Source organism: Oncorhynchus mykiss, chromosome 12 (genome assembly GCF_013265735.2).
Source record: "Oncorhynchus mykiss isolate Arlee chromosome 12, USDA_OmykA_1.1, whole genome shotgun sequence".
NCBI lineage: Eukaryota > Metazoa > Chordata > Actinopteri > Salmoniformes > Salmonidae > Oncorhynchus > Oncorhynchus mykiss.
In genome coordinates this window covers 93,211,198-93,237,329 of record NC_048576.1, presented here as the reverse complement: position 1 = coordinate 93,237,329, position 26,132 = coordinate 93,211,198, and the positions used below count along the sequence as shown (strand labels likewise).

The window sequence follows — 26,132 nt, the reverse complement described above, 5'->3', positions numbered from 1 at the left end:
GGAACATAGAAGGGAAGAACGAAACGGGACGTTCCAGTGGCTGACCTGGCATCCCTGTATGACAACCCAATACACACTGACCTGGCATCCCTGTATGACAACCCAATACACACTGACCTGGCATCCCCGTATGACAACCCAATACACACTGACCTGGCATCCCTGTATGACAACCCAATACACACTGACCTGGCATCCCCTTATGACAACCCAATACACACTGACCTGGCATCCCAGTATGACAACCCAAAAAAACACAAACTCTGGCATCCCCGTATGACAATCCAATACACACAAACTCTGTCATGGGGATTCAGTGTGTCAGATCTCCATGGACATTCTCTTATATATCATCTGATACACATTTTCTTATGAAGAATTTGCTAACAATAAAAAATACAACATTTTGTATTTGTCTATGTTAACGACATAGGCAATAAAAAGTGACACTTTTGAGCAAGTTGCAAACAATTTCAACAATAAACGTACATTCGGAGTAGAATTTGTGCATGTCTACGGTAACAAATTGTGAAGATTGGTTAGGCCTACTGTATATAGCCAGAATAAAAAGCTCCATATTTTTGTATGACTATAGCTCTTTAGTGCGTGTGCATTAGTGTGTACGTTTGTGTGCCTGTATGTGTGCACACATTGCTGTCTGTTCAGCTTTTGTGTGCCGCACTGTCTGTGTCTGAAAGATAAGAGAACTTGTCCGCCTCGTTCTCTATGCACCATGCCTTAAAGCAATGTGACAACACAAAGTGCTGGTCCTTTCAGAAGTGACAAAACAACAGCTTTGCTCCCTCTTCACAAGACCCAGCACACACTAGTCTTCCCAGACCTCGGGCAACAGCACTGAACATTGTGGGAGGTAACCCCGTCTGCCTAAGGAGACTAATCACACACAGCAAAGTAACAAGGTTTGTAATGTCCCCAGTCAGACAAGGCCAAAACACTGATCTAAATACACAGTAGTAGTCGACATTATGTGATAACAGATGGTTTCAAATCAACATTAAAAAAAAGAACAGACAAAGGTTTTATGTACATTTGGCTTTACGCAAAAACTGAATAAATAAAAGGTTTCTAGTGTCAGTGTCATGGAATTGGAGGGGGGGAGAGGGGGGGTTCTCTTGAAGAGGAAAGTGCACTGTAGCTTTGGATAACTGATAACACTGATATAATCAGGTATTTCTACATGGTTTTCAATGAAATAAAAACCTCCACATTTTTACTGTTGTTCAGAATGGATACTTTTAATAGACAAACAATACATTTTGACTCCTACATTTCATTCTAACCATATGTACACATGTAACTTAGCAGCACTTTATTACCTACATTCACCTGCACACTCCCTTCCAGCTTTCTAGCTCAGGGTGTCTGGATCCTGAGGGGTCTGGCCTGACACACAAGCCCAGGCTGACATACAGAAGGAGACAGAGATGATGTCAAAAAAGATGGGAACCAAGTGTTCTAATCCAATTCATTCGTCCATAGATGCGGTAAAGGAGTCAATGGAACGCAGATGTGTTGGTGAGAGTCTCCCCTTTCCACAGTGGGGTCATATTAGTTTGTAGCCCAAACGGTTTGGACACTACCGATAGAAGTTGGCACATCAGCTTTACTGACTTCAGACAAGTCCCATGGGGATTATGGGGGTCGTAGAGCAAAACGGAGATCACCATTGTGTTTCCATAGAACGGTCATATTAGTTTGTAGGCCAAACCATTCGGATGCTACAGCCGTTTTCTGCTACAGCCGTTTTCTGCTACAGCCGTTTTCGTGAAAAGACCGTCTTACAAAAAATGTATCTCTAGTTTAAAGTGAGGGATTTTGATGTGGTTTTGTTTATTATGTTACTTAGATAGACAAACAGGTGAAATACTTAGATTGACGCAAGGATTAAGTCCGATTTTGATATATTTGGCTGTTTTCGTAGAAGTCTGGAAGAAGTGACTTCTAAATGCTAACTCCCGTTCGTATAAGCTGATAAGCATAGCTAGCATACAGAAATCTGTGGTGGTAGTCAACATGTTTTTTAACTGTAATGCAGTTGATTGGTGACGATGACATCAACATGTGTTGGGGTTGACATCCATACAAACAATATACTCGGATTATTACCTCAACACAGGGTGAAATACAGAGCCTTCAATAAGTATTCACACTTTTCCCACATTTTGCTGTGTTTAGCCTGAATTGTAAATTGATAAAATGTTGATTTTGTCTCTCTGATCTACATACAATACCCCATAATGTCAAAGGGGAATTTTTAACAAATTAATTCATTTGTAATCTGATTCTGAAATGTATTGACTCAGGGGTGTGAATACTTGTAAATTAGATATTTATTTATTTAATTTTCAATAAATTAGCAGACATTTCTAAAAACAAGTTTCACTTTGTCATTTTGAGGTGTGTAAGGGAAAGGGGAAGAGGGATACCTGGTAGATGTCATTTTGAGGTATGGTGTGTAAAGGGAAGGGGATACCTAGTAGATGTCATTTTGAGGTATGGTGTGTGAAGGAAAGGGGAAGAGGGATACCTAGTAGATGTCATTTTGAGGTATGGTGTGTAAAGGGAAGGGGATACCTAGTAGATGTCATTTTGAGGTATGGTGTGTAAGGGAAAGGGGAAGAGGGATACCTAGTAGATGTCATTTTGAGGTATGGTGTGTAAAGGGAAGGGGATACCTAGTAGATGTCATTTTGAGGTATGGTGTGTGAAGGAAAGGGGAAGAGGGATACCTAGTAGATGTCATTTTGAGGTATGGTGTGTAAGGGAAAGGGGAAGAGGGATACCTAGTAGATGTCATTTTGAGGTATGGTGTGTGAAGGAAAGGGAAGAGGGATACCTGGTAGATGTCATTTTGAGGTATGGTGTGTGAAGGAAAGGGGAAGAGGGATACCTGGTAGATGGGTGAGAAAAAAACATATATTTAATCAATTTACAATTCAGGCTGTAACACAACAAAATGAGAAATAAGTCAAGGGGTATGAATACTTTCTGAAGGCACTGTACACATAAAATATTGCCTTAATGTAGGCACATTTTGCTGGGGGGCAATGAGGAGACTCGGGAGCTTTCCCCCACGGCTCATTCCCCCACGCATTTCCATGGCAATTCCATTGCTTTGGTCCAGTTCAATTGACCTGTTTAACACATCTATTCAGTGGGAGTTCCGTTGAATGAAATCACTGTCTTATCCTTCTTCATCTCATCCTAGGTCAGCGTTTACCTAAGTAGGGATTGCTACCTCATGTGTGGTTGCCTGATTTTAAAATGGGGTCATGAGAGAAACTGAAATTAAATGAACTAAATCGCGCTTGGTTCATAGAACCGGGGTTAGGTCAGTAACCTCCGTTTGGCGCTAGATGCGGTTGTAATAAGCAGAGCGGTTTGTGTTTTCTTCCTCCAAATGAGGCTCTATCTTTTTAAACGTTTAAGCTACACAATATTATGACCCCATCACTGAGAGATAAGACACTCAGGAGCACATCCTGCATGTGTCTTGTGTTTCCTTCTGACCAAAATCAGCGCAGGACTCATTGTGACAAGACCAGGCACTAAATCAGACTGGGTGACAAGAACATCGTCAATGAAATGTTCTTTTCTACACAGAAGATCGTACAGAATTATTGCCTGATGATCTTCTGAACTTCCCAATACCGTTATGATGCATTTCAGTCACTTCAAACTATACTGCCTTCAAAAGTCCTGTCAGACTGATTTGTAATAGACTGTCATAGCCCAAATTTAAAAAGTAAACATTGGCCGCTGATTACATCACTTTTTTCACATGGTGGGGTTGTGGGCCAAAATATCAAAATGGGGTCACGGGCCAAAATATCAAAATGGGGTCACGGGCCAAAATATCAAAATGGGGTCGTGGGCCAAAATATCAAAATGGGGTCGTGGGCTAAAAAGGTTTGGGAACCCCGGTACTAGACATCCCTGGACCATTGAGATGTATCTTCCTGACGGTTTATATGACACCTCTTGCACTGTGAGCTGTTTTAAAGCCAGATCTCAAGTGATGGCTCATGTTACTGAGACTTGAGTTAAGACTCACGTTGCAAAAGATGCTATAAATATGTAGGATCTTAATTTGACCACTCTGTTGCCGCTGAAAATATTACTGGGCTGGAGGAACGCAGATGAGCTTGGCGATTTACATACATTCACTGAAAACCCACACTAACATATTATCAGTATTGCACTTTTCATGTAGCCTAACTTTGGCCAGCTAATAGCCTAACCACTGATCAAGCAACATTACATTGGCGAAAAAGACTAAATGCTCAAATCTGGTTGCTGCAGGATTATTTTGCTGTGACAATACCGGTCAAATTAAGATCCTACATCTGTACTAAGACAACAAGAAGATGGACTGAAGCATAATGTACAGTACCACACTAATATGAGCTATGCAGCACTAGATACACACATGCACAGATGTACGCCACACACACACACACACACACACACACACACACACACACACACACACACACACACACACACACACACACACACACACACACACACACACCATAGATGGGGGTTGTTTTCATGGAGGAAGACTACCTGTTGGAAAACTGTGGCCAAATTAGTAGTATTACATGTAATCTTCAAAGATTATTTTCAAAGGGTGAAAAATTAAATATACTTTTTGTATAGAGATTAAGCTGTGTATAATTTTAAACTGTGCAACAGTAAAATGAAGAAAATAACTACATGCTGTAGCTACATCTCTTGAAATCTAACTGACACAATCTTTTACACAAAAAATGATCTCTTCCCTTTGTTCTGGGTGACATACATTTCCTATATTTCCACAGCTATTTGAAAAGTTGAGAACACAATAGGAGAGGCTGGTTGATTGGGAATACAACACTCCTTCCCTGCTACGAACACTATCCCTCTCCAGCCACCCTTAATTAGTCCAAGGAAACAACACTAAGCTAATTCACTAAGCTAATTCAAAATATCGGGGCAGCTCATATTTACAAAATATGCTAATAGAAACATCTCTTTGGTTGTTGCGTTTACAGCGATTAAACTGTAGCAAACTGTAGTATACTGTAGAATACTGTACTGTGCTAATATTGCATTTGCATATGTCCTGCACATTCCCTTCCCCCACATCCCAATTTGTGCCACAGACAGATAACAAAAGAGAATAGAAATGAGAATAAAACAAAAATACTATAGTAAATACTATACTGTATACTACAGTAATGTCTGCAAAACACTACAGTAAAAACTACAGTATACTACAGTAATGTCTGCAAAACACTACAGTAAAAACTACAGTATACTACAGTAATGTCTGCAAAACACTACAGTAAAAACTACAGTATACTACAGTAATGTCTGCAAAACACTACAGTAAAAACTACAGTATACTACAGTAATGTCTGCAAAAACACTATAGTAAATACTACAATATACTACAGTAATGTCTGCAAAACACTACAGTAAAAACTACAGTATACTACAGTAATGTCTGCAGAAATACTATAGTAAATACTACAGTATACTACAGTAATGTCTGCAAAACACTACAGTAAAAACTACAGTATACTACAGTAATGTCTGCAAAAACACTATAGTAAATACTACAGGAATGTCTGCAAAAACCCTATAGTAAATACTACAGTATAATACAGTAATGTCTAGAAAAACGCTACAGTAAATACTACAGTATACTAGAGTAATGTCTGCAAAAACACTACAGAAAATACTACAATATACTACAGACAGATCCACAAAAACACTACAGTAAATACTATAGTATATAAATATAGTAATACTTCTAAAGTATAGGTATATATAATTTTTTCATGTGGAGTGTCTCAATGTGACAACTTTCCAATGTTCTCTTGCAACTTTCAAAGGCTCACGCACGCACGCACGCACGCACGCACACACACACACACACACACACTGTATAAAATGCTACCTAACCCGTCTCATTCCTATAGTGCCACGGGCCAGAAGAGCCATCAACTCCTCTCAGTCAATCTACCATCGCTTCCCACCAGATGAGGGACTTGTGTAAAGAGAATAAATAATATTGCATCATTTTCTCTGGTCTGTTAATTCTGTATTCGCTTGTGCCTGAGTGTCTTCCTCAGAAAATGACACTCACCTCACAGTCAAGCCATCCTGCAGTAGTACAGACAGACGTTAGGAGCAAAGGTCAAACCTATCATAATAGTATTTCATGTAGTATTTCCCCCCTAACATCTCTGCAGTCATATTTCTGATTCTCGTCTTAGAGGCCTTGCTTCTGAAGGCATCGTCAGACTCCTGGTATCCTGATTGTGTTCAGAATGTACAGAGACTGTGTCTGTGTTTGTCTCCTCCAGTGTTGCGTTCTCAATGTCGTTCTCAATAGCACCCTGATCCTCCATTTTTACCTCCTCCTTCTCCTCCCCATCCTCCTCTTTCTCCTCGTCAAACGTCTCCTCCATCTCCACTTTTTCAAGGGCCACCTCGTTCTCGTAACAGAAGGAGTTGGAGCAAGAGACCAGAGACTTCTTCTCGGCCAGGTCCCTGGCACTACACTGGGGCGTGCTGCTCACCTCGTAGGTTTTCTCAAAGCGCGAGTAGTCCACCTTGTAGTAGTTATTCTCCTCGAACAGGACTGGCTCGAAGCGGTGGCCCCAGAGAACCTCGCTGGCCACGTAGGAGCTGCGGCACTGGGTGGTCATGGCCGTGGCTTCCACCATACCTTCCAGGATCACCACCATCTCAAACTGGGACGTTTCCAGCTCCTGTTTGTTCATCTCATACAAGGGGCTGTCCTCGTCGATCTCATGGACAATGGTGATGGGCGACACCAGGAAAACGCGGTCGACGCCGCTGTCGAAGCCCACGTCGATGTCCATCTGGTCCAGGGGGATATACTCGCCTTCGGCCGTGGTTCGCGACCTGAGGAGGTGGGCGCGCACGTGGGCCTCCACCAGGTGGCTCTTGCGCAGGTTCCCCACGCGCCACATCAGGCACAGCTTGCTGTCCCGCATGGCCACCGTAGCATAGTGGCTGAAGATCAGCGTCTCGTTCCTCTTCTTGGGCTTGGCCATCTTAGCCATGACGGCGCCAATGATGAAGGCGTCGATGATGCAGCCGAAGATGCTCTGGAAGACCACCATGAAGACGGCCACGGGACACTCCTCGGTGACGTAGCGGTAGCCGTAGCCAATGGTGGTCTGTGTCTCCACGGAGAAGAGGAAGGCGGCGGTGAAGCTGTTGACGTTAGACACGCACATCTGCGTCTCGTTCTCCAGGTCGCCGTAGGAGAGCGCTACCAGCCAGAAGACAAAGCCAAAGAAGAGCCAGGAGATGAGGAAGGACAGGCAGAAGATGATCAACATCCAGCGCCAGCGGATGTCCACACAGGTGGTGAACAGGTCGGCAAGGTAACGCTGGCCCTTCTCGCTCATGTTGATGAACTGCACGTTGCAGTGGCCGTCCTTCTGGACGAAGCGGCTCACAGCCGGCTGCTGCGCCGCGTGAACCTTGGCCACCGTGCCGTTGGCGTAGCCGTTGGGCACGGCGGCGATGGCGGCCAGCTTCATGCCGTCTTCCTCGGAGGAGACAATGCTGTAGCGGTGGCTTCGCACGCTCCCCATGGCTTCCCCCTGGGAGGAGGAGCAGCTGGGCCCAACCGCTGCTTCTGCTCTGGAAAACAGTCTGAGTTTTTGGTAGAAGCGTTGGAGAAACAGTTTTGGACGCTCGACGGGGACCCACTAAGAGAGGAAATGTGGAGTTTAGGACTTTTGGGTCCTAGGGAGTCGGATGGGGAAAAGCTGCCCCTGCTGCTGTTGCACCTGGGCTTCTCCAGAGGAGAGCCGTGCTGGCGAGGGGCCTGCTCAGTCCTCCTCTCTTATGGGTGTCTCGGACCTCATCAGTGAAGTGGGCTGTGGAAAGGACAAGCAAAAAGAAAAGTCTGGGTTAAGACTAATCGGTGGAACCACAAGGAAAGATCAGCGGCGTTCAACCTGTTGTCTAAATGATGCATTCAACACTCAAATGTGCCAGCGCCACAACCTGACCATTCACACGGAAGTAAAAACATTCTACTGTACATTTTATAATATTTAAGTAAATGTTGGGCTCTGGGATTGTAGACATGACAGACATGTTTTATTCCAGTTCTGTGTCAGCTGACAAGATAACAGATCCTCTCAGCTCTGCTTAGTGCTGGTATTAATTAGGCTAGACCAGCCAATTGAAAGTCACATTACAGATCAGGTTCATGTTAATCAAACAAGTCATTGGAGCACAAAGGAACCACTATGTGTGTCCATCACAGGAGGTTGGTGGCACCTGAATTGGGGAGGACGGGCTCATGGCAATGACTGGGGCGGAATCGGTGGAATGGTATCAAATACATCAAACACATGGTTTCCATGGTTTCCAGGTGTTTGATGCCATTCCATTTGCTCCGTTCCAGACATTATTATGAGCCGTTCTCCTGTGGTGTCCATGTATGTGGGTTTCTGCAAAAAAGATCAGTGATCATACCTTTTCCCAATATCTTTTTACTTGATATTTTCCCCCCAATTGTTTATTTACATAGTGCTAATGTCCAATGCTTGTCCCCCACTGTAACAGTTAAGTAGACATATTTTAGTCCATATTTTCTGTGGGATCTTTCAATGATCTACTAGGGGAATAGAATAACACCTGTTCAGTTTCTTCTTCTACTCTTAACTCAACAACTTCTACAACGTAGTCATGTAATCAGGTTTAAAGGGCCAGCCTGTAAACAAGCTCTATACAGGACGGTCTCTTTTAAAGCAACCATAACCTTGCAGTGCATGCAACAGAGCAACAAGGACAACTGAACTAGAAAACCCAGTAACTATCGACTGCATCTGTGTGGCCTGAGAGAGCCATTAGAATGCACCACAGGGTATGAATTATTGTCTGCCGGCATACTTCCACCCTAATGCCAAAACAACTAACAGTGATTTGAACCACTGTCACAGAGAGAAGGTCAAGATGTCATTTGGATGAAGTCCCGTGTGAGAGGCAGTCGGTTGCACACTATGGTTATTTTGGTTGGCCCTTGCGGGTTGAAAAGACACATTTGTGTCTCGTTATGAAGTGTGATCTGTCTTGTCCAATGAAACATATTGGATAGTGAATACGTGTCCACACTCTCAAATTCCCTTGGTGTAAACGCTTGGTATTTAGAGTAGGCTGTTACCAATTGATGTACACTAAGTAGGCCTTTTGATTGTAAAAGATAAAAGTGTGAATGTGACTTTGAAAACGCACAGAGGTGCGTTCAAGACAACAGGGAACTCTGGGGAGAAAAACAAGCATCCAACTTGGAATTCCAAGTCGGGAAACTCAAGCATCTTTCTAGAACTCAGACTTTCCGATATGAAGATCACTGACATCATGATTTTTTTTCCCAGAGTTCCCAGTTGTCTTGAAAGCTCCATCTCAACCAAGTCCCTCATCTCTGTTTTACTCATCCAGTGATGTCACTGTCAGGTTGACTAGGAATAGAAACTAGTGTTGATTTGCATGATGCATTATTGGGAGTTTGGGGCTTAATTTGTTCTAACTCCTGGGGAGCTATGCATTTATACTGTTCCCTCCGGAGACTGGGGTTTAGTCCCCAACTCCACCTCCCAAACTATCCCTCCCACCTTTCTGCATCCCCTTGTAATTCCATATACAATACTCTCTTTCAACAACAAAAAGTAATTCAACAAGTATTTAGTTTAAATGGACAAAGTCCTACTTAAAATGTAATGTATCATGATGAATCCATCATGTTTGTGGTGAACACACAAGACAGCTGAAGTCTTGAGATACCACTAGATCAGTGAAACACCTGGAATAAAATGACAACATAAAAACAACTTGGATCTATTTTTACATCTGCACTTCATGAGGTTATCGGTGAATATTTCATGTAGCGACGTATGACCCATAGGCCAGGCCTACTATCCTGAGAGATATAGAGGCTGGTTCACTGTGAATGAGCTTCCTATGGGACGTCCTAATCTTCTCCAGCTAACTAACTACACCACCACACACCACACATTACAATTACAATTAACAGGCCAAATCAGACCGCAACCACCTCATAATCACTATGCTTCCTTGCTCTCTAACAAGTAATTTGGCCCCACTGACCATCTACCAATACCTGCGTTGTACCACAACACCACTAAATACATTCAAGGCTAAAACAAGCTTAATGATGAAAGGATAAACCAATGGAACGATATCCTGTATACACACTGACATAATATGACAGACCAAGAACATGAACATCAGACACCGGCAGAGACGCTGGCTACAGTATCAAACTGATACTGTCTACCGAGTCCAGAAAGTCAGGGACAACAAATAAGACTGGGCTGGAAATCAACAAACAGCACGCCTCAGTTACGCCCAATCTGTTTCCTGAAATGAAATCTGTCATTGTGAAGTCCATTCATTAGATTCCACATCAACCCTTATCTAACCAGGTCATCAGAGTGTGACTGTATGCACTGGGCTTAGCTGCACCACACAGACTGCAACTGTTTATTTTGCCTGCGTGCAATTAGGACCAGCTGAGACAGATGGAAACTGGTTGCATAAACCTGCTCCTTTAAAAAATATATATTATTGCAAAAAATAGATCAATAATTTCTATCCAATATTCAGCAGCACTGCAGCACCATTCATTATGGAATGACCTGTTACTATGGGATGTCAGGGTTGACAGTTGGCTTTAATTCATTGTTTTGAATCAGGGTTGTCAGATTTAACATTATGATTGAGAGAAATATTTTTCCTAGTCTAACTTTAAATTCGAATCTTAATCAAATAAGTGTAGCCTAATATATTTAGGTAGGCTAGGCCGACTGTCATAATTCATGCATAGGTCTATAACCGCCAATTGAATAATCAAATACAGAAACACACTATAAGAAACAGTGATGAATAAACACTGTTCAATGAATTATATATATGTATTTATTTATTTTCTGAAGCAATGGGTGTAGGCTACTGGGCATAATCATATCAACCTGGGCTGACCTACAGGCTCCTTTTTTCTCTGCGTGACAGGTGGAAAGGCAGAAAGTAACGGTTTATGTTTCGTTGTCAAGTCAAAACACTTTCCAACTGATAAGGGAGCATTACCTCGGCTATTCATTGGATATGAGTAGCTTAAATTAAACATGCTTGAATCTCGCTGACGCATCGATACCCACACAATTAGTAGCCTATAACCCACAGAATACTTCATTAACTCCCTAACTCTCTGAAGTATATCGAAAAAAGTACTTGTTGAACACTATACATATGAGACAGCCTCATCAAAGACAGTAAAACTGAAATAAATAACAATATTTTTGCATGAACACTGTCTGGGCCTCTTTGGTTATATTTTAGATGATCACTCTTTGTAGAAATAAAGTAGGGTATGTCCGGTTCAATTTGTAGGCTAACATTATACAGAAGACTCGTTATTCACGGTTGAACAGTTATTCCCACGTAGACTACACCGTTAGAACGAAGTAACGGGACATTGTTTACCTGTTGATCTTTCGAGAGCAAATCAGCGGTAATTTATTCTAATACATCCCATGCATCCAGGTAGGTTTTTGCGTTAATATCCATATTTGGGTTCCACCGTTCATATTTGATATCCGGATAGACATCGTAATTACTGCCATCAACCTCTTCAGCTGAAGAAGATACTTTGCTTTGCACGGGCGGACTTTGAAAACACATGTGCCTATCCCCCGCCCTGTCGTTGTAGTCGACCAATAGAAAGCTACAGCGCTTGTTTGGACTCCAGCATCAAATAGTTCATCATGTTCAAAGCCCATGCGCGCACACGATAATAATAATAATAGACTGATAAAAGGGCTATTAAAAATAATACTACAATTTTGTTATAATAATATACATTATTTAAAAAATATATACTTTATTTTAATCAACCTTACACTAAGTAATCCGTTTATTAGGTCATCTATACTTTTTTGAGTATAGTTGTCTACAGTACAGCACGCACGCACACACACACTGAACACAAGGTGGTGATATAGAGGTACTGGCGCAGTCGTCAGTGATGACTAACAGCTCTGTGATTTAACCCCAGTGTAGAATGTGATGCAGGTTGAATTAAACACATGGTTTACAATGGAACTGTAAATATATTGCATATGACTTCACTACAATGCACAATAATCAATCTTCATCTTTTTGACTTTTCACTAAAGAAACATGGGAGGTATTTTTGTATTTGAATAAAACTTTACGACCATCACATCAGAAAAAAAAGTATATTTATTTTAGATTTGGTGCAGTCTGTCCATCACAACACAGACGTTCCAATGAGGACGACCTTTTGGACGTCAGATGTGACTTCAACAACGTATGCTTTGTTTATTTATTTAATAACATTTAGTTAAATTATTACATTCATAAAGGATATAACAAAGGAGTATAAAATATGATATAAAATAGTTATTTACAATGAAACTACCCTATTACACTTACTCAAGTCCTTTCCTGAAGTCCTGTGTGATAATGTACTATATAACGATAATGTAACAATGTAGTTATCTGTCTCTGCTGTTTTGGGATTTTCACAGGGTCATCAGAGCCACGCCTCCTGAACCACCTCCTCACTGACATCAGCCAAGGACCTCCGGAATTTCCTGCTCGATCTCACAAACGGCTGCTGCGATTGGACGATAGACTCTGTGGTCGGCGGTCTCCCCCTGTCACCCTCCTGGGCGCTGACCATGGGTGTCTGCACCCAGGTGGTCTGATGAAAGAGGGCATAGTCTACCTTGTAGTGCCTCCTCCCCACCTGCACCATGTCCTGGAAGCGCTGGCCCCAGCGGATGTCTGCTGGGGTGTAAGACGTGCGTGTCTGGTGCAGGATGCCTGTGGAGTCACCGGTGTAGGTGAAGGACACTACCAGGTCAAAGTCCTCCTCCGTCAGGCTGTCCGGTCCCAGGCTGTAGAGGGGGCTCCCAGGCTCCAGCTTGTGAACGATGCTGGCCGGGGTGGCCAGGATGAGGTGTCTACTCTGGATGTCTAGGTCCTGGTAGGTCACGGAGATCATCCCAGAGGGGTGCTTCGTGGGGCGGACCAGCTGCGCCCGGGCGGTGCCTTCCAGGATGTGGTTCCTGCGGAAGTCGGCGATACGCCACACAAGGCACAGGGCGCCGTTGCGCGCGTTGACCACGGCGGAGCTGCTGAAGCCCACTGTCTGCGCCCTCTTGCTCGCGCACGCCATTTTGGCCACGGTGATGCCGATGACAACTGTGTCGATGAAGCAACTCATCAGGGCCTGGATAGTCACCACCACGATGGCCACCATGCAGTTCTCCGTCATCACCCGGAAGCCGTAGCCGATAGTCGTCTGGGTCGACATGGAGTACAGGAAGGCGGAAGTGAAACTGCGGACGTTCGCCACACACGGAGCCGTGTCATGGTCCTCCAGGTCTTTGTGGACGTAGGCGATCAGGAAGTAGAGGACGCTGAAGAAGAGCCAGGAGAGGATGTAGGAGAGGCAGAAGATGAGGAGCATGACCCTCCAGCGGAGCTCCACCAGCGTGGTGAAGATGTCGGCCAGGAAGAAGCTCCACTGGCCCGGGGACTGGTGGAACACCACGGGGCAGCTACCGTCCTTCAGCATGTAGCGCAGCTTCTTCTCCCCCTCCCCCCGGCCAAGATCTCCTCTGCCCATGGTGTGTGTCGTGATGTGTTGGGTATCAATGATACACTGCTGCTGGTCCATGCCTGGACTTATTTTAACAAGGGCTCTTGTGCCGTGCCTCCCCCTGAAAAATATGTATATTTGTGAGGTTAGTGTGATTAGTTAAACAGAAAATAATATATACTGTACACGGTCCTATAGGTAGAAGTACACATAGAGTAAAGCGCTTTTATTAGGTCTAGTTTAGTCTCTTTTTACTAGGGTTTAGGTTAGGAAAGGATGTTATTGGTGAGAGACCATCTCCATTACAAGCCAGCTTAATGTCATCAGGTTGCTTCTGTGTTTGTTGAAGAGAAGCCTCCATGTTTGAGGAAACAGGCTAGGTCACACCTTGCCTGAGGCTATCAGCACCTGAATGACCGTGACAATGTCATGCCCATGCTGTGAAAACACATTATCTTGTTGGCTGATTATTTACGAGAACTGTGATTTGCTAGGGGGAACACAGTAAAAAGCTGTGCGATTACATTTAATGATAGTCCAAATTATATCCACATTCATTCATTTCAATAAATATTTTCCATTATTTTACAGAAATGAAGACAGGATGAGTCAAAATGAAAGGCAAAATCAGATGTCAAATTAACATGCCTTTGTGAAACTTCATGTGCAATATGATTGCTGTAACCAAGACAGCCAAAAGGAGAGAGACTTCTGGGTTTTCCCTTCCTTTGTGTTCGCTTCACTAGTCGTCCAGAAAGTTCCATTCATTTGTCCTAACATGCTATACAACCATAACACATGCATTGCCTATTCCCATTGGCAACAAAAGTTTAACGTCATGTTTAACGTCAAAGTTGTACTTTCCTTCATTGCAGGTTTCTCTAGACGGCCTACTTTGAAAAACTGGAGCCTTCTTCATTGTGCCCTCAAACTTGATCTAGTGACTCTCAATGTAAACATTGAAGAGTTTTCTGGAAAAAAAAAACAAGCCTTATACAACCTTTCCTTGTTTAGTTTCACCATGCCATCTTACTGACCTAGTACGGATTCTGTCATACCTCACAGATCAACAGTAACCAAGGAAATAGACCTTAAATCTCTCACCTAGTCCAAGTATTGATCCTTTCACCCTTTGATCTATATCTGGGCATTATCAGAACACATCTATAAAGATTCAACTAGGATTTAGGCTGGGTGGGGTATTGATCTATATCTGGGCCTTATCAGAACACATCTATAAAGATTCAACTAGGATTTAGGCTGGGTGGGGACTTTGATCTATATCTGGGCCTTATCAGAACACATCTATAAAGATTCAACTAGGATTTAGGCTGGGTGGGGAAAGAGATTTTCATTTTTTCTTACCAGGAAAGGACCTCCTTTTAATCAGACAGACTTGGCCTGTCTGATTAAAATGTTTTACCCTGCTCTGCCCCAGAACAATGGAAAACAGAGGACAATGTGCATGTCTATTTAAAACACTGCTACAATTTAAGATTACTTGAGGTGGATGACACACTGAACTGAGAATTTCACTAAAACCTGTGTTTCTGTGTCAAGCATCATTATAATTTTTACTTTGTAGATTTTTTTTGTTTTTACTTACTACATTTTTTTTACTTACAAGTTACAACTTCAAAACAGCTAACTACGCCTTTCGTTAATTACTCAGCACTTATTCCTTTCTTCACACCTACAGTGTGTTCATCAGACTTTAAATGATTGAGCTAACCTGGTGACTATATTAATGATTAGTCAGCTAACCGGTGCCATTATATCGCAATCAAGGTGCCAATTCATAAAGCAACTGAATATTTAAACACTGTCAGTCTAGAGTCCGTTCCAACTTCTCTTTCCCTGCATTGAGGGTCATTAACTGTAACCCTGAGCTCTTTGTAGTTATTAAGCTCTTTTGACTTTGAGGATAAATTATTATCCTGCATTTACCACGAATAGCATTCTCCTCTAAATGTTTCCATAAAAGTCCATCTTTACAGGGATACAACTAGATTCTGGCAAGTAGATTGTTTTTCTACGTACCCAGGGTCAGATGAACTCGTGGATACCATATTAATGTCTCTGCGTGTGTAACAGTATAATTTTAAACCGTCCCCTCGCCCATACCCGGGCGCGAACCAGGGACCTTCTGCACACATGCACTATGACGTCTCTAGCGTACGCTACCATACCTGCAGACTTCTGGTCATTGCGCTAACGCTAGCTAGCATTGGCTCGCCAAACTACCTCTAACTTTCTTAATACTGCACGCACGGACATAAAAACGGTATCCACCAGTTCATCTGACACTGGGTACGTAGAAATGCGGTTTACTCGAAGGCCTTACGTTCTCCAATAACAGTATACCCTTTTATTACAGCATTTTTGTTTTTCTTGACAGCACAAACAATCTCACCAAACAAACTCCCACTAATGCATACAATGACATGTTAAAAGGGATATTTACCCAAATTACAAAATTACATACTGGTATCCTTACCCAGTAAAAAATGCTAATATCAAGACAAGTGACTTGATTTGTGCCACAAAAGCTAAGAAGTTAGCATTTGTAAATAGTGGTCAGGTAAACAAAAGCAACACATTGATTGCTGTCATACCTTGTCCATAGACTGTTTACAGCAAGTGTCAAGCTCAATCCACGATTGTCTGTGGGTTTTCCCTTGTACTTGATTGATGAATTAAGGTCACTGATGAGTAAGGAACTCCCCTTACATGGTTGTTTAGGTTTAAATTGAAAGGAAACAACACACCTGGTTTACAGGGTACGGAAACCAATATGTCATTTTTTCATTTGGCTGAACTATCTCTTTTTTATTTTGTATTTTTATTTCACATTTATTTAACCAGGTAGGCCAGTTGAGAACACCTTTATTTAACCAGGTAGGCCAGTTGAGAACACCTTTATTTAACCAGGGAGGCTAGTTGAGAACACCTTTATTTAACCAGGTAGGCCAGTTGAGAACACCTTTATTTAACCAGGTAGGCCAGTTGAGAACACCTTTATTTAACCAGGTAGGCTAGTTGAGAACACCTTTATTTAACCAGGTAGGACAGTTGAGAACACCTTTATTTAACCAGGTAGGCCAGTTGAGAACACCTTTATTTAACCAGGTAGGCCAGTTGAGAACACCTTTATTTAACCAGGTAGGCCAGTTGAGAACACCTTTATTTAACCAGGTGGGCTAGTTGAGAACACCTTTATTTAACCAGGTAGGCCAGTGGAGAACAAGTTCTCATTTACAACTGTGACCTGGCCAAGATAAAGCAAAGCAGTGTGACACAAACAACAACACAGAGTTACACATGGAATAAACAAGCATACAGTCAATAATACAATAGAGAAAAAAAGTCTGTATACAGCATGCGCAAATTAGGTAAGATAAGGGAGGTAAGGCAATACATAGGCCATAGTGGCGAAATAATTACAATTTAGCAATTTAACACTGGAGTGATAGATGTGCAGAAGATGAATGTGCAAGTAGAGATACCGGGGTGCAAAGGAGCAAATAAATAAATAACAGTATGGGGATGAGGTAGTTGGATGGGCTATTTACAGATGGGCTATGTACAGGTGCAGTGATCTGTGAGCTGCTCTGACAGCTGGTGCCTAAATTTAGTGAGGGAGATATGGGTCTCCAGCTTCAGTGATTTTTCCAATTCGTTCCAGTCATTAGCAGCCGAGAAATGGAAGGAAAGGCAGCCAAAGGGGGAATTGGCTTTGGTGGCGACCAGTGAAATATACCTGCTGGAGCGCTTGCTACGGTTGGATGCTGCTATGGTGACCAGTGAGCAGAGATAAGACATTTAGTTCTGATTATTGCATATGAACAGCACTCAAAAGTATGACTTCTAAATATTTAAGATAATTGTTGATATTCTAATTGTAGATGTATGACCATGCTTCCATGTCCTTTAATTGCATTATAGTTACAATGCTGTCCTTTATAGGTAGACTCATCGATATGATGGTGATGCAGAAAGTAAACAATTTATTGGGTACATTACCACAACAACTTTTATTTATTTATTTTTTATTTATTTTACCTTTATTTAACCAGGTAGGACAGTTGAGAACAAGTTCTCATTTACAATTGCAACCTGGCTAAGATAAAGCAAAGCAGTTCGACAGATACAACGACACAGAGTTACACATGGAGTAAAACAAACATACAGTCAATAATACAGTATAAACAAGTCTATATACGATGTGAGCAAATGAGGTGAGATAAGGGAGGTAAAGGCAAAAAAAGGCCTTGGTGGCGAGGTAAATACAATATACAAACAACGAACAGGGTGACGCATGAGGCTCAACTTCTCTGCTGTTTTGGTCCCGTGGCTACCACCCAGTGAACAGCATGAAGAGAACCCCTGCACATACTGATACTGTGTTTGACTGTGTGAGAGCAAAGTCTACCTTTAAACATATGTAATAAAATATATTTTAAAAAGTGTTTCATCTAGTGGATTTATGACTTTATTGAGTCTGAACACTTATGCTTATCTCTGGTTTATAATCATTAATGGCAGTGATGTAAAGTACTTACAGTGCCTTCGGAAATTATTCAGACCTCTTGAATTTTTCCACATTTTGTCACTTTACATAAAATTGTTTCCCCCCTCATCTACACACATAAACACCCCATAATGACAAAGAAAAAACAGGTTTTTAGATTTTTTTTGTGCACATTTTTTACAAATAAAAAACAAGAAATATCACATTTACATAAGTATTCAGAACCATTACTCAGTCCTTTCTGAAGCACCTTTGGCAGCAAATACAGCCTTGAGTCTTCTCAATTTGGGGAGTTTCTCCCATTCTTCTCTGCAGATTCTCTCAACCTCTGTCAGGTTGGATGGGGAGTGTCGCTGCACAGCTATTTTCAGGTCTCTTCAGATATGTTAGATCGGGTTCAAGTCAGGACTCTGGCTGGGTCACTAAAGGACATTCAGAGACTTGTCCCGACGCCACTCCTGCATTGTCTTGGCTGTGTGCTTAGGGTCATTGTCCTGTTGGAAGGTGAACCTTCGCCTCAGTCTGAGGTCCTGAGCGCTCTGGAGCAGGTTTTCATCAAGGATCTCTCTGTACTTTGCTCCGTTCATCTTTCCGTCGATCCTGAATAGTCTCCCAGTCCCTGGTGCTGAAAAACATCCCCACAGCATGATGCTGCCACCACCATGCTTCACTGTAGGGATGGTGCCAGGTTTCCTCCAGACGTGACGCTTGGCATTTAGGCCAAAGAGGTCAATCTTGGTTTCATCAGACCAGAGAATTTTGTTTCTCATCGTCTGAGAGTCGTTTAGGTGCCTTTTGGCAAACTCCAAGAGGCCTATCATGTGCCTTTTACTGAGGAGTGGCTTCTGTATGGCCACTACCATAAAAGCCTGATTGGTGGAGTGCTGCAGAGATGGTTGTCATTCTGGAAGGTTCTCCCGTCTCCACAGAGGAACTCTGGAGCTCTGTCAGTGACCATCAGGATCTTGGTCACCTCCCTGATCAAGGCCCTTCTCCCCCTATTGCACAGTTTGGCCAGGCGTCCAGCTGTAGGAAGAGTCTTGGTGGTTCCAAACTTCTTCCATTTAAGAATGATGGAGGCCACTGTGTTCTTGGGTACCCTTTCCCATATCTGTGCCTCGACACAATCCTGTTTCAGAGCTCTACGAACAATTCCTTCAACCTCATGTCTTGGTTTTTGCTATGACATGCACTGTCAACTGTGGGACCTTATATAGACAGGTGTGTGCCTTTCCAAATCATGTCCACTCAGTTGAATTTACTACAGGTGGACTCCAATCAAGTTGTAGAAACATCTCAAGGATGATCAATGGAAACAGGAGGCATCTGAGCTCAATTTAAAGTCTCATAACAAAGGGTCTGAATACTTACTGTAAATAAATAAATAAGGTATTTCAGTTTTTTATTTTTATTTCTAAAAACCTGTTTTTGCTTTGTTATTATGGGGTATTGTGTGTAGATTGATGAGAAAAAAAAACGATTTAATCAATGTTAGAATAAGGCTGTAACGTAACAAAATGTGGAAAAAGTCAAGGGGTCTGAATACTTTCCGAATGCACTGTAAGTAAAAATAGTTTAAGGTACTACTCTGTACTTTACTACTTATACTTTTGAACACTTTTAATTTGACGTCATTACATTCCTAAAAAAATAATGCATTTTTTACTCCATACATTTTCCCTGACACCCAAAAGTACTTGTTACATTTTAATGCTTCATGAAAATGGCCCAATTCACCCACTTATCAAAAGAACATCCCTGGTCATCCCTACTGCCTCTCATCTGGTGGACTCACTAAATACACATGCTTCATTTGTAAATTATGTCTGAGTGTTGGAGTGTGCCCCTGGCTCTCCATAAATACACATGATGTCTGAGTGTTGGAGTGTGCCCCTGGCTCTCCATAAATACACATGATGTCTGAGTGTTGGAGTGGGCCCCTGGCTCGCCATAAATACACATGATGTCTGAGTGTTGGAGTGGGCCCCTGGCTCTCCATAAATACACATGATGTCTGAGTGTTGGAGTGGGCCCCTGGCTCTCCATAAATACACATGATGTCTGAGTGTTGGAGTGGGCCCCTGGCTCTCCATAAATACACATGATGTCTGAGTGTTGGAGTGTGCCCCTGGCTCTCCATAAATACACATGATGTCTGAGTGTTGGAGTGTGCCCCTGGCTCTCCATAAATACACATGATGTCTGAGTGTTGGAGTGTGCCCCTGGCCCCTGGCCCCTGGCTCTCCGTAAATACAAATAAATACAAACGGTGCCGTCTAGTTTGCTTAAAGGAAAACTCCACCCAAAAACGATGTTTTGGTATTTCAAAATGATTTGCCTGTCAGCAGTAAAGTTTTCAAGATATGTATCTTTCAAAATACAGAAATCCTCCCGTATGATGCATTTTGCATCAAATGATCCTGCGTTTCACATCACACGATGCATTATACTTTTACTTTTGATACTTAAATATATTTAAAACCAAATACTTTTACTCAAGTAGTATTTTACTGGGTGACTCTCACTTTTACATGAGTCATTTTCTATTAAGGTATCTTTCCTTTTACTCAAGTGTGTCAATGGGAGACTTTTCCACCACTGATTAATGGCATCACAAAAAAACTATTTTACAGCTCCTGTTTTACAACTGTGTATTAATTTCCAAGAAATATCACCTTTGGAAAGATCTTCAGGTTCCAATAGCCTACAGTCGTGGCCAAAAGTTTTGAGAATGACACAAATATGAATTTTCACAAAGTCTGCTGCCTCAGTTTGTATGATGGCAATTTGCATATACTCCAGAATGTTATGAAGGGTGATCAGATCAATTGAAATTAATTGCAAAGTCCCTCTTTGCCATGCAAATTAACTGAATCCCCCCCCCAAAAATTCCCACTGCATTTCAGCCCTGCCACAAAAGGACCAGCTGACATCATGTCAGTGATTCTCTCGTTAACACAGGTGTGAGTGTTGACCAGGACAAGCCTGGAGATCACTCTGTCATGTTTACGGAGTTCGAATAACAGACTGGAAGCTTCAAAAGGAGGGTGGTGCTTGGAATCATTGTTCTTCCTCCGTCAAACACGGTTACATGCAAGGAAACACGTTCCGTCATCATTGCTTTGCACAAAAAGGGCTTCACAGGCAAGGATATTGCTGCCAGTAAGATAGCACCTAAATCAACCATTTATCGGATCCTCAAGAATTTCAAGGAGAGCGGCTCAATTGTTGTGAAGAAGGCTTCAGGGCACCCAAGAAAGTACAGCAAGCGCCAGGACCGTCTCCTAAAGTTGATTCAGCTGCGGGATCGGGGCACCACCAGTACAGAGCTCGCTCAGGAATGGCAGCAGGCAGGTGTGAGTGCATCTGCATGCACAGTGAGGTGAAGACCTTTGGAGGATGGCCTGGTGTCAAGAAGGGCGGCAAAGAAGCCTCTTCTCTCCGGGAAAAATATCAGGGACAGACTGATATTCTGCAAAGGGTACAAGGATTGGACTGCTGAGGACTGGGGCAAAGTCGTTTTCTCTGATGAATCCCCTTTCCGATTGTTTGTGGCATCCGGAAAAAAGCTTGTCCGGAGAAGACAAGGTGAGTACTACCATCAGTCCTGTGTCATGCCAACAGTAAAGCATCCTGAGACCATTCATGTGTGGGGTTGCTTCTCAGCCAAGGGAGTGGACTCACTCACAATTTTGCCTAAGATCACAGCCATGAATAAAGAATGGTACCAACACATCCTCCAAAAGCAACTTCTCTCAACCATCCAGGAACAGGTTGGTGACGAACAACGCCTTTTCCAGCATGATGGAGCACCTTGCCATAAGGCAAAAGTTATAACTAAGTGGCTCGGGGAACAAAACATTGATGTTTTGGGTCCATGGCCAGGAAACGCCCCAGACTTTAATCCCATTGAGAACTTGTGGTCAATCCTCAAGAGGCGGGTGGACAAACAAAACCCCACAAATTCTGACAAACTCCAAGCATGGATTATGCAAGAATGGGCTGCCATCAGTCGGAATGTGGCCCAGAAGTTAATTGACAGCATGCCAGGGCGGATTGCAGAGGTCTTGAAAAAGAAGGGTCAACACTGCAAATATTGACTCTTTGCATCAACTTCATGTAATTGTCAATAAAAGCCGTTGACACTTATGAAATGCTTGTAATTATACTTCAGTATTCCACAGTACAAAAAGTACAAACAAATGTAAAGACACTGAAGCAGCAAACTTTGTGAAAATTAATATTTGTTTCATTCTCAAAGCTTTTGGCCACGACTGAATTTACAAACAAAACTTACTGTCCCACTTTATTTGGACAGTCCAGATTTTCCATCTGTAGATGCTCGACAGATGGTCATACTATCAACAAACTCTGTTGATTATCAATTGCTTGCTAAGGTTACGGTTACGGTTAGAATAAGCGTTAGGGTGAGGGTTAAGTTTAGGGTTAGGATAAGGGTTAGGGTGAGGGTTAAGTTTAGGGTTAGGATAAGGGTTAAGTTTAGGGTTAGGATAAGGGTTCAGGTAAGGGTTAGAGCTAGGGTTATGGTTGTAGATAGATGAAATATTACTGATAGTCTACAGAGCATCTACAGATGGAGTATCCAACTAAAGTGGAACCACATTTATTTGCTCAGTTTGGGTCCCACTATCAAAAGTAGTGATTCAGAAAGGTTTAATTAAATTGAAACATTAGACTTTTGTTGTATAATAAGCCGAGTATAAAGAAGATATGAATGTTTAATTGAACTAGTGTATGAATAATGTTTCTGGTATGTTTAGATTAACCTGTAACAAACGCTCCACTGACACATTTTTACACACATTGGATGTGTGGGTGAAAGACAAGAAGATATCCTGTTTACACAAACACAGCTGTGCCTGCCACACACACAGCATTGCAAAATGTGTCCACATAAAAGCTCTCCACAATAAGCCCAGAAAGAAACCAAAAATCACTTGGATACAACACTGCCTATATAAAAAAAGTCACACCTTATCTAATTTCTGTTACTTAATGATAAGACACTTACTTCAGTGGTAGGTGTGTGTTTGAGACGTGAGGTTGTTGTCACTGAAACACAACACAGACAAACAGGTAAATCCGGGCTGCTAAGAGTTGTTACGGTCAGTCTCTCACTTATAACCTATTTACAGGTGAGTGTGACCCTCTGAGGGCAGGACTGGCCCAGAGGCAAAGTCCCATGTCATTGAGTCTGATGATATTGGGCCAATCACAGCACCCCTGAGAAAAACCCTATTGTGTCGATCCATAAGATTTTATGACTGGTGTAATATATTTACAGACAAATTAAAGATTACTGGCTAGATGTCAATGCTGTTTCGATTTTCAATATGGAAGAAGGTTTTGTTGAAACACGTTTTTATTGCAGTTGGCATAGGGCCAGGAGGTTTTCCTCACCATAAGTGACCTGAGCAGGAAAAGGTCATTTGGTAAATGAAAACTCCTGCGTGGGGACATCCCATGCTCCTGTTTTTACTTCTTGGGATGTTTTAGATAATTTATCCTGTTATGATGTGGGGGTTAGTTTAGTGTTAGCACACCGTTAGGCAACACACTACCAGGATACACTTCTACACCCCATCCCCATGGCAGCACCAACCTGGTCAAAGGCTCTGCCAGGAAGCCTTGATAAGCACAACAGGTGGTAGCGATCAGGATTGCTTGGCAATATGTGAACAGATGACTCTCGTGCAAAGGTCCAGAACGGCAGGCAGTCTCAGGGTAGAGGCAAGCAGGGGTCACACAGAGGTCACACAGAGGTGTGGCAAGTTATAGAAAGGCAGGGTCAGGGTCAGGGTCAGGGTCAGGGTCAGGGCAGAACGGTCAAAACCGGGAAGGACTAGAAAACAGGAGCAAGAATAGACAGAAGCAGGGGAACAAACGCTGGTAGGTTTCACGAAACAAAACGAACTGGCAACAAACAAACAGAGAACGCAGGTATAAATACACAGGGATAGGGAATAATGGGGAAGATGGGTGACACCTGGAGGGGGGTGGAGACAAGCACACAGACAGGTGAAACAACAGATCAGGGTGTGACACACATGTTTACTTCTCACATTTACGCAAACATCCAATCACATTATAGACCATGTAGCTAGGCCTAAGACCCCTAGACATAATGAGTCAGGTTACATGTAGCTAGGACCCCTAGACATAATGAGTCAGGTTACAGACCATGTAGCTAGGGCCCCTAGACATAATGAGTCAGGTTACAGACCATGTAGCTAGGCCTAAGACCCCTAGACATAATGAGTCAGGTTACATGTAGCTAGGGCCCCTAGACATAATGAGTCAGGTTACAGACCATGTAGCTAGGACCCCTAGACATAATGAGTCAGGTTACAGACCATGTAGCTAGGGCCCCTAGACATAATGAGTCAGGTTACAGACCATGTAAATAGGACCCCTAGACATAATGAGTCAGGTTACAGACCATGTAGCTGGGCCTAAGACCCCTAGACATAATGAGTCAGGTTACAGACCATGTAGCTAGGACCCTTAGACATAATGAGTCATGTTACAGACCATGTAGCTAGGACCCCTAGACATAATGAGTCAGGTTACAGACCATGTAGCTAGGACCCCTAGACATAATGAGTCAGGTTACAGACCATGTAGCTAAGACCCCTAGACATAATGAGTCAGGTTACAGACCATGTAGCTGGGCCTAAGACCCCTAGACATAATGAGTCAGGTTACAGACCATGTAGCTAGGACCCCTAGACATAATGAGTCAGGTTACAGACCATGCAGCTAGGACCCCTAGACATAATGAGTCAGGTTACAGACCATGCAGCTAGGACCCCTAGACATAATGAGTCAGGTTACAGACCATGCAGCTAGGACCCCTAGACATAATGAGTCAGGTTACAGACCATGCAGCTAGGACCCCTAGACATAATGAGTCAGGTTACAGACCATGCAGCTAGGACCCCTAGACATAATGAGTACAGCTTACAGACCAGCTAGGACCCCTAGACATAATGAGTCAGCTTACAGACCATGCAGCTAGGACCCCTAGACATAATGAGTCAGCTTACAGACCAGCTAGGACCCCTAGACATAATGAGTCAGCTTACAGACCAGCTAGGACCACTAGACATAATGAGTCAGCTTACAGACCATGTAGCTGGGACCCCTAGACATAATGAGTCAGCTTACAAACCATGCAGCTAGGACCCCTAGACATAATGAGTCAGGTTACAGACCAGCTAGGACCCCTAGACATAATGAGTCAGCTTACAGACCATGCAGCTAGGACCCCTAGACATAATGAGTCAGGTTACAGACCATGCAGCTAGGACCCCTAGACATAATGAGTCAGGTTACAGACCAGCTAGGACCCCTAGACATAATGAGTCAGGTTACAGACCAGCTAGGACCCCTAGACATAATGACTCAGGTTACAGACCATGCAGCTAGGACCCCTAGACATAATGAGTCAGGTTACAGACCAGCTAGGACCCCTAGACATAATGAGTCAGCTTACAGACCAGCTAGGACCCCTAGACATAATGAGTCAGCTTACAGACCATGCAGCTAGGACCCCTAGACATAATGAGTCAGGTTACAGACCAGCTAGGACCCCTAGACATAATGAGTCAGGTTACAGACCAGCTAGGACCCCTAGACATAATGAGTCAGCTTACAGACCAGCTAGGACCCCTAGACATAATGAGTCAGGTTACAGACCAGCTAGGACCCCTAGACATAATGAGTCAGCTTACAGACCAGCTAGGACCCCTAGACATAATGAGTCAGGTTACAGACCATGCAGCTAGGACCCCTAGACATAATGAGTCAGGTTACAGACCATGCAGCTAGGACCCCTAGACATAATGAGTACAGCTTACAGACCAGCTA

The 26,132-nt window shown here is 42.8% G+C and overlaps 2 protein-coding genes across 2 annotated transcripts; both read right to left on the bottom strand.

Moving 5' to 3' along the window:
* Positions 1 to 5,690: 5,690 nt before the first annotated feature.
* On the bottom strand, positions 5,691 to 11,736 carry LOC110485278 (inward rectifier potassium channel 2-like). The gene is made up of 2 exons (XM_036939227.1): positions 11,566 to 11,736; positions 5,691 to 7,931 (listed from the first exon to the last, which is right to left on the bottom strand). Exon 2 carries the CDS (start codon positions 7,641 to 7,643, stop codon positions 6,264 to 6,266), a length of 1,380 nt encoding a protein of 459 aa, XP_036795122.1. The 5' UTR covers positions 7,644 to 7,931; positions 11,566 to 11,736; the 3' UTR covers positions 5,691 to 6,263.
* A 570-nt stretch (positions 11,737 to 12,306) lies between these two features.
* LOC110487434 (inward rectifier potassium channel 16-like) lies at positions 12,307 to 23,401 on the bottom strand. Its single transcript, XM_036939226.1, has 2 exons — positions 23,275 to 23,401; positions 12,307 to 13,832 (listed from the first exon to the last, which is right to left on the bottom strand). Exon 2 carries the CDS (start codon positions 13,787 to 13,789, stop codon positions 12,638 to 12,640), a length of 1,152 nt encoding a protein of 383 aa, XP_036795121.1. The 5' UTR covers positions 13,790 to 13,832; positions 23,275 to 23,401; the 3' UTR covers positions 12,307 to 12,637.
* Positions 23,402 to 26,132: the final 2,731 nt, after the last annotated feature.